Source organism: Megalops cyprinoides, chromosome 1 (genome assembly GCF_013368585.1).
Source record: "Megalops cyprinoides isolate fMegCyp1 chromosome 1, fMegCyp1.pri, whole genome shotgun sequence".
Classification (NCBI taxonomy): Eukaryota; Metazoa; Chordata; class Actinopteri; order Elopiformes; family Megalopidae; genus Megalops; species Megalops cyprinoides.
Window position 1 is genome coordinate 399,926 of NC_050583.1, and position 15,075 is coordinate 415,000.

The following is a 15,075-nucleotide window of genomic DNA, read 5'->3' on the forward strand; positions in this document are numbered from 1 at the left end:
CTGTAAAATGCCAAATTTCTCTGCACCCCGATGTATTTACGCCTTCCAGTGCTGCTCCGTTCTGCTGCAGAACACTAGGAAACGGACTCTTTAGTTTTAAACCTGTAGAGGTCTCCCTCGTTTTCATAATGAGCGGTGTTTGCCGTGCTGAGCACAGGGACGCGTCTCCTCCGGGAGAGGATGGTGTTCAGTGTGGAAAGTGCGCTCTCTGTTCCGGCGAGGGCTGGAACCAGTCGGGAAGTACGAATCTCAAAAAGCGATTCATTGAAAGTCGTTCCTGTTTTAACAGGCTGGTCGATTTGGACCTTACTATTCCGTGAAGGTTTTTGCCTTGAGACCCATTTTCCAGAAACACTACAATGCTACCCAGTTAAGGAGAGAAGTACCGTAAGTGCTGTAGTACAAGTGTCGCTAGTTGACGGGAGCGTGTTATAGTTGTTCCTGAATTTTGCAAGGTATAAGGGGTTAGCTGTAAGGTAACTAACTCTGCCTGTGTACCGTGTTAAGTGTTTTTGTTTGGTAACAGCCGTTTTGTCGGTACTTCAGCGGAATTTCGAAACCTGCTTTAACATTAGAGGTAAACCGCGCAGTGTGGCGCAGGAAGTGGCGGAGAAGCACGCTGCTCCGCCCGGTAGATGCCCACGGAAAGCACGGTCGGAAGTGACGCAACGCAGCGCATCGCATAAGCAAGTTGCCAGGCGCTGGCGCATCCAGCGCATCACCGTGCGGTCTGCAGTGAGACAGACCTCTAACAGCGTGTTTGATCAGCTGTGTCCAGCGTCAGCCTGACATCCACCGCGCGTTTCAGCCGAGATCCCTCGCTGCCCGAAACAGCTCTGAACTTCCCAGGAAGCGCAGCGCACTTTTTTTGACTGACATAACCATCAGGACGCCAGAGGCCTCGGCTGCCGCTGCCTGCGTAACCAATAGGAGCCTGCAGACAGGTGGAAACGCCTTTTCATTTTGATGGACGTTTCGTATTACCAATCGAAACTGTAGGTATTTAACACAGGGGTGGAGCTTTGGTGAGAAATGACATCTAGGGGAGCCAACCTGCGCCGTCACTCACCTGCGCTGGCCTATCGGTACAGGTAGAGGGCGGGTCTTTCGCTGCTCGCCGTGTTCCGCTGAATTCCATTGCCGACCATTAAAAGAATTGGGAGTAGAAGACTACTTCTGAAGTGGACGTGCCAGAGCAACGAGACAACCGAGGATATACGCACAGCCAGACATCCTACAAATAAGCAACAACACCACAGATTATCTGCTTCGCTCTCCCCCCGTTTGCTCGCTGGACTTCGCAGCGGCTTGCCTCCTTAGCAAGCCACCTAGAATCGGACCAATTGCTGGATAATTTTTTTGCGTCTCGGACACGTTTCATCGTTTTAAAGAAAAAACAATAAACTGAATGTGGTTTCTGTCATGAGTCCGGCCGGGTGCTCCCATGTGAACGGTTTTAAGGTGGAAAACTGGAAGCAGAACCTGCGAGTCATATATCAGTGCTTTGTGTGGAGCGGGACAGCTGAAACCAGGAAACGCAAGGTAAAAACGACACGCCAAAGCTCCGGTGCAGGCGATCGCTGTGTGCCACACGCCGCTCCGCGCTGTCGCCTTTCATTGAAGCCCGGATCAGACCTCGCTAAACTTAGCTAACCGCTAAACGCATTTTGACGTTTGGGGTCTCCGATCATCCCCTGGGTGCTAGACGGAGCCCGGGCGAGCAAAACACCCTTATGCTGAGGATTGTCCGCGGAGCGCCTAATTCCACAGCATAGGCGTGAGAGGGTGAAGGGTAGCTGGCTTGGCTAGGCAGCAGCAATCCAACGGTAACCCAGCCTATGTGTCCGTATCAGATAATCGAAGGTGGTAAATCGGTAAAAACTCAGTCTTACACGTTGCATCAAGTTCATCGCCGTGGATGCATGAGTCCGAAGACGCGCATTTCCCTCCACTGGTGCTGGTTTGCTCTGTTTATGCGCAGTGAAATATGGTCACCGAAAATGGCAGAGCCTACAGGGAAATGCATCACCTAGGATGGAGTAAGGAGGCGTAAACCAATGCCAAAATGATGTGGCTAGCTAGCTAGCTAACCCAGCGGTGCGCTGCTAGTGTGCGGTGCTGTGCTGCTAGCTAACGTGAGCTGGTTTACAGTCGCCATGGATCACGAAAGCTTGAAAATTCGGTTAGTCGGTGTGCTGGCTGACTACTGCACCGTTGTGGCTGGTTAGCAAGCTTATTTTTTCCCACATTTTTTGAAATTCCCAACCTGTTCTTACAGCTAACGTGCTCCATCGACAGAAAAGGAGCAGGAGTATATTTGACGGTGCCCTTTCTGAATATTAAAATGATTTCTGTACAGTCACGTTCTCCTATTTCAGCTTTTTTTCTTTTTCATCTTCGACGAAGCGGAAAGGGCATCCTTTACTTTCACTTTCATTGTTTATCATCGGCCCACCGGCGCAGATGATCGCCACAATCATGCACAAGTCAACCGCCCAGTTACACACGAGCGTGCGTGTGTGTGTGTGTATGTATATATATATAGTGTGTATTTTATAAGGGACACGGATCCCCTCCCCTCCCCTCGGTCCAGGCCCCGGCCCGGTGTACTGTAGCCAGCTTTGCTACTTTTTAGTTACGCCATCCGCCTTCATAATCCGCCCCCGCGTTACAGCGCAGTCTGATCTGTGCCGATCGCTCTTCTCCGGGATGCAGAACACGCTGTTTTGCGTGTGTTGGTTTCAAAGCACTGCCATCAAATGTTAGTTATGTGTAAACAGTTACACTAGCGGCATATATGTTATCGATGCGAATGGATTTATCTTTAACGTCTGCTGCACATTCAAACGCGTCTCCCAGCGGAGATGGTGGCTTCATACAGCAGGTTTGGCACGTAGAGATACGCCGCCTTAATCAGGAAAACGGTACACAGGGAGAGTCCTGCACGTTTATTAGCCTAACCAGCAAGAGTTCAGAATATATGTCACCTTAGTCGTGTGTGGTATCTGTGGGTGTCATCGGTTGTCACCTTCTGTTGATTCTGAGCCCCGTTTTCACATTGTCACGTACACCTGTAATACCGTCCAGTGTAGCATTTCCCGCTGGTGGTGCGTTTAGCCTGAGTGTCATTTTACAGTGAGGCGATGGCGATTTAGCGGCGCTGTTAGGTAGCCCCTTTGCGGAGGTCACAGTTGCCAGTCATTTTTTAGCTAATTGATGAATAATTAGGTCTTTCATAGGATAGGAGGATAAAAGCCAACCTCCATTGACATGACAAAAGAAATCCACTTAACTCGGGGCTGCGCGCGGTGTCCCCGCATGAACTGCGGGAGGGTTGCGTTTGGATGAATTGTGCGCCCTGCGCCCGGTGAGTGACAGCGTGTTGCGGTGCAGACGCTGCGTGTCACAGTAACCTTGTAATAAGACCTGTTTGCCAGCTCCTACCTCTGACTCAGATGCACCAGCAGCCCAGCGAGGCATCGCTGCCCAGACGGGGAATTGAGAGGTAATTGTTGGGACCCAGGCACAGATTAAATGAATAGCTGTCTGGAATCAATAACGCAGTGTCTGTACAGCATTGCAGTTACAGCCGTCTGTGCTGAACGGGGCGGGGGGTCACAATGACAACTTACCATAATTAGAGGCGCTGTTTCAAGGTGTAAATTTTGAGTCAAATAACATCACCTGCACACCAAAGTTGCTTCCAAATGTTTATAGCTGTTTACTTTTCAGTGCAATAAGCCTACAGGATTGCTCTGGTCAGGCAGGATATGTTTTGGAGTCACTTGCCACTTTTGTATGCTGAACACAGTTGTTGACATGGACAGTTTGAGTGGATTCCCTCCTCCAGTCAGCCACACCCAGAGCTCCGCTGAAGAGCTCATCTCCAGCAGCACACCGGCTGTGGGTGCTGCTCTGTGTGTCCACACCGTGGCCCCGTAGCACAGGGTTCTGTGGCGCTGCCCGGGGTTGGCGGCCGTCTTCATCAGGGTGGAGCTCGCCGTGCGAGAGGGCAGAGCTGTGGAGGACGAACCCAGTGAAACCTGGCATCTCTGCAGGTTACACGCATCGGACACGGCTTTGAGAAGAACACTGCGGTGTCACGTGTCTTGCTCATGTGAGCAGTATTGTCCCACCGCAGGTAGGATGTGTCAGGGCAGCCACAGGTTTGTGGATGTTTCCTGCAGTCTTCTGTCGTTGATCCTTTGAGCCCTGCCTTGCTGCTGGTCCAGGAATCCAACGCCGATGTCCAATCCGTAATCATCCTACCCTGTCACATGGTGCGGGTCTGATTCACTGATTGGGCTGTGCTGCGAACGGTTCTTTAGGAGTATCGCAGCAGCGCTGATGTCTGCGGCTTTATGCTTCCTCAACATGGAGGAGGGTTCCTTTTTTGGACCTTTAACCTGCTCTGGGCTCCTGTGTCAGAAGGTGAAGTGTGATTCGCTCGGCTGTTTGACTCCAGCATGTGATTGGCGGTTCATTGGGAGGCAGGTGCGAAACACCAGATAGACAGTCTCACCAAACTGAGAGAGATGTTCACAACACACTGAGATTCAGCTGCAAAGCACCAGACAACAAAGGAAGAGCAAGAACCCTCCCTCATACCTGTCTGTTCACCTTCAACCCTGTATATTCTCATGAAATGTCTGCTGCAGGTAAACATCAGGTGCATAACTGCACAGTTGCTATATGATACCAGTGTAACTGGCCAAGTTTGATTCAAGTTTGATATAAATGTGTTTGGTCTGAAATGTAGGAAACCAATAAATGAAACCTTGGAAGTTATGCTGAGATGCGGATCTCTTGCAAGGGAACGTGATCTGAAAGCGCTTTGAATCTGTATGTGTGTGTTAGGTGGAAAGGTGTCAGGCTGCAGGAAAGCTGATACAGCTGCCAGACCCTTCTGAAGCACGGAGCTTGTGTTTGCTCTTTTGTAAGCAGATGGAGTTTGGTCTTGCTGTGGCATGTCCTCTCATTGCTAAGGCATGTCAGACCTGGTCCTTGCTATGGTGTTGTGGTTTTGTTTGTCTTGGTAAGACAGGTGCGATAGGAGGGAATATTTGCCCTGGAGGGGCAGATTTGACAGGATGCACAGCAGCTTCCTGGGGGAGGCCACCCAGACACAGGGCTTTTTCAGGGGGGGGCTGAGAGAGCAGCAGCCAGGCGCTCTGCCCCAGTGCTGGAGTCTGCATGTGCTAACATGCTAACACGCTGAATGACTGCATGTTTTCCATGGGCTGCCGGCTGAGTGAATCTCCCTTCAGTTTATGTGGCATTATTCACAGACCTGGCACCTTTATGAGAAAGAAGCCCTTGCAATTGTAGTGCCACCAGCACAGTACCAGACATGCTCAAACTGCAGTCACTGCGCTCCTCTGCGCTGACTGCGCTCCTCTGCTCTGACTGCACTCCTCTGCTCTGACTGCACTCCTCTGCTCTGACTGCGCTCCTCTGCGCTGACTGCACTCCTCTGCTCTGACTGCACTCCTCTGCTCTGACTGCACTCCTCTGCTCTGACTGCGCTCCTCTGCTCTGACTGCGCTCCTCTGCGCTGACTGCGCTCCTCTGCTCTGACTGCGCTCCTCTGCTCTGACTGCGCTCCTCTGCACTGACTGCGCTCCTCTGCTCTGACTGCACTGACTGCGCTGACTGCGCTCCTCTGCACTGACTGCACTCCTCTGCTCTGACTGCGCTCCTCTGCTCTGACTGCGCTCCTCTGCTCTGACTGCACTCCTCTGCTCTGACTGCGCTCCTCTGCTCTGACTGCACTCCTCTGCTCTGACTGCGCTCCTCTGCTCTGACTGCTCTGACTGCACTCCTCTGCTCTGACTGCACTCCTCTGCTCTGACTGCGCTCCTCTGCGCTGACTGCACTCCTCTGCTCTGACTGCACTCCTCTGCGCTGACTGCGCTCCTCTGCTCTGACTGCTCTGACTGCGCTCCTCTGCGCTGACTGCACTCCTCTGCTCTGACTGCGCTCCTCTGCTCTGACTGCGCTGACTGCACTCCTCTGCTCTGACTGCTCTGACTGCACTCCTCTGCGCTGACTGCGCTCCTCTGCTCTGACTGCACTGACTGCGCTGACTGCGCTCCTCTGCGCTGACTGCACTCCTCTGCGCTGACTGCACTCCTCTGCGCTGACTGCACTCCTCTGCTCTGACTGCACTCCTCTGCGCTGACTGCGCTCCTCTGCTCTGACTGCACTCCTCTGCGCTGACTGCGCTCCTCTGCTCTGACTGCACTGACTGCGCTGACTGCGCTCCTCTGCGCTGACTGCGCTCCTCTGCTCTGACTGCGCTCCTCTGCGCTGACTGCACTCCTCTGCTCTGACTGCGCTCCTCTGCACTGACTGCACTCCTCTGCTCTGACTGCGCTCCTCTGCGCTGACTGCGCTCCTCTGCGCTCCTCTGCTCTGACTGCGCTCCTCTGCACTGACTGCGCTCCTCTGCGCTGACTGCACTCCTCTGCTCTGACTGCACTCCTCTGCGCTGACTGCGCTCCTCTGCGCTGACTGCACTCCTCTGCTCTGACTGCACTCCTCTGCTCTGACTGCGCTCCTCTGCTCTGACTGCGCTCCTCTGCTCTGACTGCGCTCCTCTGCTCTGACTGCGCTCCTCTGCTCTGACTGCACTGACTGCGCTGACTGCGCTCCTCTGCTCTGACTGCACTCCTCTGCGCTGACTGCGCTCCTCTGCGCTCCTCTGCTCTGACTGCGCTCCTCTGCACTGACTGCGCTCCTCTGCGCTGACTGCGCTCCTCTGCTCTGACTGCTCTGACTGCGCTCCTCTGCAGATAAAAAAGAAGAAGCTCCTGTCCTTGCTCTGCAGTTTTACTGCAGTTCCAGCTTGTCTGGTTGCGCATATTCTGTGCGGATTCATTTTACAATGTCGTCTGCTAATATAGCTGGATATTTACTCAGGCAATTGTGAGTTAAGTACCTTAAATACCTGTCCCAGTGGGGAATCAAACCAGCAACCTTTTGGTTTTAAGGCCTGCTCCTTAGCCACTATGCTGCGCTGGGTAGGTCACACACGGGCTGTGTTCCAATACTTCGTCAGCTGCCTGCTGCCTGCATCCTCAGAAGTGAGCTCCCTTATAAGGCAGCAAAGGTAGCATCCTAACGGAAAAAGAGCCTCAAAAGACAACGAAATCGGGACACACTTTGAAGGCAGGATGACGTCATAGATCGTTCGCGTCCCTGGAGAGAAAGTTAGTTTAACGTTTGTGTAACTGAATAACTAGCCACTAGATCAGTTACTTTTTCAATTTAATCAGATTATCATGTTAAGTATTTCAGTAGCTGTAAAAGACTTCACCTTTGTTCGATGGACAACCAAACTACCGCTACGTTAACTAAATAGCTGGCTTGTTCTATTGTAAAGTAATGTGATTACTAGCAAGCTAGTTAGCTAGTTCACGGAAAGCTCACAAAGGCTTAAAAACATTACATACATTATTCCAGTGTATTACATAATTACAATGTATTTTTTAGATAAAGCCACAACAAATTATTGAGTTCACTGTATACGGACATTTATAATGAGCTCCTCTGCTACCACCGCATCTACCACGGTGGTGTTTTCAGCCGCCATTAATTTAACAGAAGTTGAGAAGCCTGAGGTAATTGCAAAGACTTATGGGATACCCTACCTGGTGAAGGATACATCGGATGCTGCCTTCAAATTTAACGAAATAAGGCACCTTAGAAGGGCGCATTTTATGATGACTTCGGTTTGGGACATGCCTATGAAGAACAAATGTGCAAAATCGTGAAAATAGTGAAAATGCTGCCTTCTCAGGGAGCTGTCTTCGTGTTGAGACGCGGCCACAGAGTGCGCTGCAGACTGAGCAGTAGGAGGCACTGCAGCCTCGTCTCCCTGCTGCTGCTGCTGTCTGAAGTGCTTCTGCTCTGCAGCATGGGCTGTCTGATTGGTTACTGCTCCTGTCAGTTACACACTCCTCGGGGCAAGGGCGGGGAAAGGCACAAACATGAGAATGTTTAGTCAGGCTGTCCAATCACGGCTAAGGGTTCGGCCTGGTCTCTGCTGCTGTAGCAGATGGGATTGTTTGGCTGTGATGTCACAGGCCCTTGCTGCTGATTGGATGAAGCTGCCGATTTTTCTTTTGTTTTCTTCTCCATGGTGACCCCCTGTCCCGCGCAGGGGTGCCCCGTCAGCACCACAGGAGATAAAACTCGAATTTTTGCTCGATTCTGAAAGTAAATACTTTGAATCTGGGGATCCAGCATTGTGGGGACCGAGGTGCTTCAGAGTACTGAGCTGAAGGTCGTTTTTCCAACTGTAAGTCTGGGATTATCTGCACTCCACCGTTCTCTGAAGTGTTGTCAGGTAAGTTGTCATTCCTATAAATGGGTGTCTGTGTACTTCTTGCAGGGGAAGTTTTCCCATTGACTGTAGTTATGACTGTAGGTTATTAGACTCATGAGCATAAATCAGCATACAGGCCACAGAACCTAACGATGCACAGCTGTCAGAGGGACACCGCAGGGACTGAAGGTGCCTCATTTTTAAACTCCTAAAAGGTGATAATCTGACACGTTCGTCATGTCAGTTCAGCCTCTCTGCTGAACGTGGGCGGCAGTGATTGAGGGGGACAGTCACTGCGAGCTCTGTCCCCAGCCGGACCAAGCGCACGCCCACCAACCTGCAGTTCCCCTGTGTAAGTGCTGTGTGTAAGCGTTGGCCCTGTGGCTGTGTGTGAGCGTCGGCCCTGCGGCTGTGTGTGAGCGTCGGCCCTGCGGCTGTGTGTGAGCCTCGGCCCTGCGGCTGTGTGTAAGCGTCGGCCCTGCGGCTGTGTGTGAGCGGCGGCCCTGCGGCTGTGTATGAGCGTCGGCCCTGCGGCTTTGTGTGAGCGGCGGCCCTGCGGCTGTGTGTGAGCGTCGGCCCTGCGGCTGTGTGTGAGCCTCGGCCCTGCGGCTGTGTGTAAGCGTTGGCCCTGTGGCTGTGTGTGAGGGTCGGCCCTGCGGCTGTGTGTGAGCCTCGGCCCTGCGGCTGTGTGTGAGCGTCGGCCCTGCGGCTGTGTGTGAGCCTCGGCCCTGCGGCTGTGTGTAAGCGTCGGCCCTGCGGCTGTGTGTGAGGGTCAGCCCTGCGGCTGTGTGTGAGCGTCAGACCTGCGGCTGTGTGTAAGTGCTGTGTGTAAGCGTTGGCCCTGTGGCTGTGTGTGAGCGTCAGACCTGCGGCTGTGTGTAAGCGTCGGCCCTGTGGCTGTGTGTAAGTGCCGTGTGTGAGCGTCGGCCCTGCGGCTGTGTGTGAGCGTCGGCCCTGCGGCTGTGTGTGAGCGTCGGCCCTGCGGCTGTGTGTAAGTGCCGTGTGTGAGCGTCGGCCCTGCGGCTGTGTGTGAGCGTCGGCCCTGCGGCTGTGTGTGAGCGTCGGTCCTGCGGCTTTGTGTGAGCGTCGGCCCTGCGGCTGTGTGTAAGCGTCGGCCCTGTGGCTGTGTGTAAGTGCCGTGTGTGAGCGTCAGCCCTGCGGCTGTGTGTGAGCGTCGGCCCTGCCGCTGTGTGTGAGCGTCGGTCCTGCGGCTTTGTGTGAGCGTCGGCCCTGCGGCTGTGTGTAAGCGTCGGCCCCGCGGTTGTGTATAAGCGTCGGCCCTGCGGCTGTGTGTGAGCGTCGGCCCTGCGGCTGTGTGTGAGGGTCGGCACTGCGGCTGTGTATAAGCGTCGGCCCTGCGGCTGTGTGTGAGGGTCGGCCCCGCGGCTGTGTGTGAGCGTCGGTCCTGCGGCTGTGTGTGAGCGTCGGTCCTGCGGCTTTGTGTCGGCCATTGTGTGTGAGACTGTGTGTGTTTGTGTGTGTGTGAGAGTGTATGTGTATTTGTGCATGTGTGTGTATGGTGTGTGTATGGTGTGTGCGAAGAGGGAACTCACAAGCGCAGTGTGCAAGTATCACCCTCTCATACTCTGTTATAGCCTTTCTAGCCTCTGAGTTTTTGTAATGCATTCATAATTCATGGACACATGAATGGTTAAACAGGCTGAGCTGTGACTGGAATAACCATTCAGGTCATGTATATTTATATTGCGATGTTTTGTACTTGCATCAGTCAGGCCAGGTGAAAGCTGATGTGGATGATTGTAAAATCAGCTTGAAGGCTGTTGGGCTCTTTGATGTGATCTGAGGTGTGTTGCTGGGTTTGGCTGGGATTTGCAAGCCTGTCAGGTTTGCCTGGTTTGGAAGAACTTAGCTGCTCCTGCTTTGGATTTTTCTCTCTCCTCTCCTCATCCTCTGTCTTCTTCCGCACTCGTTCATATCTCTCCTGGTTCCTTCTCTCTCTCCCTCTGATATACACCCGCATATCCACCAATCAGGTCTCACTTCCTGCTTCACTTCCTGCTTCACGCTCAGAGGGGGGGCCCATCTGCTTCTGGCCGGCACTGGGCAGCTAGAGTTAGAGACAAGTTATACAATGTACTTTAAGACATTTAAGATTGATAGACAATAGTAGTTAACAGCAGAGAGATTATAAGAATGTCTCCTAGGATGTCCGGTTCTTGGAACGCAGTTGGCTTTGATAGGCAGGGCAGCGAGGTAGCAGGACTGGAAAACGGGATGAGACGCTTGGGCTACAGCTCCGGACAGGAGCCCGGAGCAGGGATAGGAAGCAAACAGAAAACAGTGATTAGTGACCACCCACTGGGAGAGAGAGGGCAATACTGACCACCCGCTGGCAGAGAGAGGGCAATACTGACCACCCGCTGGCAGAGAGAGGGCAATACTGACCACCCGCTGGGAGAGAGAGGGCAGTACTGACCACCCGCTGGGAGAGAGAGGGCAGTACTGACCACCCGCTGGGAGAGAGAGAGTGGGGAGGAGGGGAGGGTGACGGGAGAGTGGCCGCTCCTCAGACAGTGCCCTGGCGTGTCTGTGCGGGTTCTGAGTCCAAACAGCACACATTCAGAAAGGAGTGGAACAGCAGAGGCGAGATGTTGGATTTGGCCGTTTACCTGGCGAATTCCTGTGGCCCAGGTGATATCAGCCTCGCTGCAGGTGTATTCTGGTTGTAGTGGATTTATGCAGTCCTGTATTTTACCTGAACTGCTGTCTTCCTCAAACACAGTTCCCCACCCCTCCCTGGGGTCACAGCCCATAATGCACTGCAGCTCTATGCACCACAATACACTGCACACTACACTGTGAACTGTGCTACATCCCACACACTACACTACGCACTGGTCTACACTGCACCACACTCCACACACTCTGCTATGCACTGTCCCTGGGAATTCTCTGACCTTTTTTCTTGCTCTTCCTGCATTCCTGTCCCTTTCTATTTAGCCCTCCCTCTCCTCCTCTCTCTTTTGCTCTCCCTCTCTCTTTCCCTCTCCCTCTCTCTTTCCTTCTGTCCCTCTCTCCCTCTCTCTCTCTTTCTCTCTCTCTTTCTCTCTCTCTCTTTCCCTCTCTCTCTCTCTCTCTCTCTCTCTCTCTCTCTCTCTCTCTCTCTCTCTCTCTCTCTCTCTCACTCTTTCCTTTTCAATTTCAAATTCAAATGAGCTTTATTATCCTCTGTACTTTGAGGATACACTTACAGAACTCTGCATGCAGGGTTTCAACTGGGTGTTTGTCCCATTTTTCAAACCCATTGTACATGAGTGGACCCCACACTTCACTGCCGTATAATGCAATTGGTTCTATGACTGATTGGAAAATTTTGAGCCAGATTCTAATTGGTATGTCAAATTGGATAGATTTTTTAATGGCATAGAAAGCCCTTCTTGCTTTCTCTTTCAAGTCATTCACGGCCAGGTTAAAGTTACCGGTTGTAGTAATCTTCAGCCCAAGGTATGTGTAATTTTTTGCATGCTCGATTGTATTTGAACCGAGGGTGAATTTTTTTCCCTGACATCTGGATTTTTTCTGAAATGTTAGTATTTTTGTTTTTTGGGGGTTAATAGTCAGGGCCCAGGTCTGACAGAATTTGTGCAAGAGATTTAGGTTCTGCTGTAGACCCTCTTCTGTTGGAGACAGCAGGACCAAGTCGTCTGCAAAAAGAAGGAATTTAATTTCAGAGTCATTTAATGAGAGACCAGGTACTGCTGACTGCTCGAGTCTTTTTGCCAATTCATTAATATAAATATTGAAGAGGGTCGGTGATAGTGGGCAGCCCTGTCTCACACCCCGTTCTTGAGTGAAGAATTCTGTTTGTTTGTTTCCAATTTTAATTGCACATTTGTTTTTTGAGTACATTGATTTTATTATGTTATATGTTTTTCCCCCTACACCAGTTTCAATAAGTTTAAAGAATAATCCATCATGCCAAATTGAATCAAAGGCCTTTTGAAAATCTACAAAGCAGGGGAATATTTTGCCTTTATTTTGGTTTACATATTTGTCAATTAGGGTGTGTAGGGTGAAAATGTGATCTGATGTTCTGCATTTAGGTAAAAAACCAATTTGACTTCTACTCAAGGCATTGTGTTCGGTAAGGAATTTTATAATTCTGTTGTTCAAAATGCTACAAAACAACTTCCCCAGGTTACTGCTCACACAGATGCCTTGGTAGTTGTTGGGGTCGAATCTGTCTCCGCTTTTGAAAAGGGGTGTAATGAGTCCTTCGTTCCAGACATCAGGGATGTATCCGACACTCAGAACCGAGTTGAACAGTTTTAGAATAGCCATACGGAGATTGTGGCTTGCGTTTTTGAGCATTTAGTTGAGAATGCCATCAGGCCCGCTTGCCTTTTTTGGTTGCAGGTCTTGGATTTTTTCTAATAATTCTTTTTCTGTTATTAGGTAATCTAAAGGGTTTTGATATTCCTTAATTGTCTTTTCCATATTGATCATTTTTTCGTATATTTGCATTTGTTCTGAGTTCATGTTATATTTACCATACAAGTTTTCAAAGTGGCCTTTCCATATTTCTCCATTTTGTATGGCGAGTTCCTCATGTTGCTTTTTATTCAGTGTATTCCAATTATTCCAGAAGTTGTTTGAGTTTATAGATTCTTCAATTGTTTTTAATTGATTTTGAGTGAACTGTTCTCTCTTCCTTCTGAGTGTGCTTTTATATTTTTAAGCTCATTGTAATAAGTAAGGCGTAAATCAGGGTCGTTGGGTTGTCTGTGCTTTTGGTTTGATAGTAGCCTAAGATTATTTCTCATAATTTTGCAATCCCTATCAAACCATTTTTCCTTTTCTTGGCTATTATTATGAGTTCTTTTTGTTGTTTTAAGATTAGAAATTGATGCTAAGTAATGGAAAATGTTACTTAGGTTTTTGACAGCATGATTTACACCTTCTTTACTATGGGGGTAAGTATTAATTAAAAAGTTTTCTATCAGTGAACTGACTTGGGGTTGGCAGATTGCTCTCAGGTAGTTTTCTTTGCTGTTTTCGGCCCATCTGTATTTTTCTCTGATGTTATAGAGCTTGCTGGGCCTTGTGAATGTGTTAGTATTTTTTGTTATTTTAAAATAAACAGTAATTTGACTATGGTCTGATAGAGGTGTTAGTGGTTTGACCGTGAATGCTTTGAAAGTGAATGGGTCCAGATCTGTAATCATATAATCAACTGTTGAGCAGCCAAGTGATGAGCTGTAGGTATATCTCCCAAAGGAGTCCCCTCGCACCCTGCCATTGAGCAGGTACAGACCGAGGCTTTTGCAGAGCTCAATGAGTGATTTGCCGCTTTTGTTTATAAGTTTGTCAGAGGTATTACGGGCAAAGTTGACCAGGTCTTGTGTATAACTGCTGCCAAATATGTGGCTGTTGCCTTCATCTGAATTGTAGTCAGGTAGGGATCCTGTCCTTGCATTTAAGTCTCCACAGATCAATACTTTTCCCTGGGCCTGGAAGTGGTTGATCTGACTGTGGAGATTATCAAAGATCTCCTCATTGTAGTAGGGAGATTCTCTCTCTCTCCCTCTCCCTCTCCCTCACTCTTTCCTTTTCTCTCTCTCTCTCTCTCCCTCTCCCTCACTCTTTTCTTTTCTCTCTCTCTCTCCCTCACTCTTTCCTTTTCTCTCTCTCTCTCCCTCTCTCTCTCTCTCTCCCTCTCCCTCACTCTTGCCTTTTCTCTCTCTCTCTCTCTTTCTGTAGCTCCCTCTCTCTGAAGGGTCATGTTGTGTAGGTTGATTGTCCGCTGAAGGGAAAGGCCAGGTCAGTGTGTCTGTATGACAGTGCAGGCAGAGAGGGGTCGGGGTGTGAGACTGAGAGCTCTGCACGGTTTGTGGAGGAAGTTCATGCTCTGATCCGTCTCTGTTCCCGTTAAATCGCACTGTGTTGTAGATGGTGGACAGTGACAGGAGTGTATATTTCCACAGACAGCCTGTTTCCCGTGGGAGAGCAGAGGGATGGGGCAGTACTGTCCCGATGCAGAGAGGGCAGCCCTGAGCTCACCCTGCGCTTAATGCTCTAGCCTCTGCTAAGTGCCAAACACACGTTTGAACATTAACACTTAAAAAGTCCTCTGTCTCTGTTTGTAGCTGACCAGCAGCCTCCCAATCCACTGTCCTAACAGCCATTGCCACGCTCATTACTGTCCCTACCCATAATCCTCCTCGGGTTGAGTATGGAGTTATGGGTAGTATGGGCACTGTGATGGTCTGGGCTGCATTCCCATCGGTGACCAGAGGGGGTCAGTGCATTTTCAGCATGTGTTGAGTTCATGATTCTGTTGTATGACAGAGAGATGAGGTTTGGCCGAAATGCCCTGCTTCCTGTCTTTCTCGGGTCTGATTACTCTAATAAGATAAAAATGGAGGCCTGACTCCTCTTGGCCAGTCTCTCATCCCTCACTTCATTTTCTTCAGTGTCTGCGTGTGGACAGCAGTGTATTGCGTTTATGTGATTAGTGTCAGACAGAGGTGGTGATGAGTGCGTTTATGTGATTAGTGTCAGACAGAGGTGGTGATGAGTGCGTTTATGTGATTAGTGTCAGACAGAGGTGGTGATGAGTGCGTTTATGTGATTAGTGTCAGACAGAGGTGGTGATGAGTGCGTTTATGTGATTAGTGTCAGACAGAGGTGGTGATGAGTGCGTTTATGTGATTAGTGTCAGACAGAGGTGGTGATGAGGGTGACGCCATGTGTCCGAAGCTGCACTGAGGGAGAAGCTGCTGCAG

General features: G+C 50.4%; 1 protein-coding gene across 2 annotated transcripts in view; it reads left to right on the top strand.

Moving 5' to 3' along the window:
- The first annotated feature begins 531 nt into the window (after positions 1–531).
- Positions 532–15,075, top strand: part of usp22 (ubiquitin specific peptidase 22) — a 29,523-nt gene continuing 14,979 nt past the window's right edge. Inside the window, exon 1 of one of the 2 annotated variants that reach the window (XM_036522173.1) lies at positions 532–1,542. In XM_036522173.1, the coding sequence (XP_036378066.1) occupies positions 1,423–1,542 (120 nt within the window). In that variant the 5' untranslated portion in view covers positions 532–1,422. Of the gene's footprint in view, positions 1,543–8,293; positions 8,351–15,075 lie in introns of those variants that run through there. The other variant, XM_036522181.1, reaches the window with a different exon arrangement.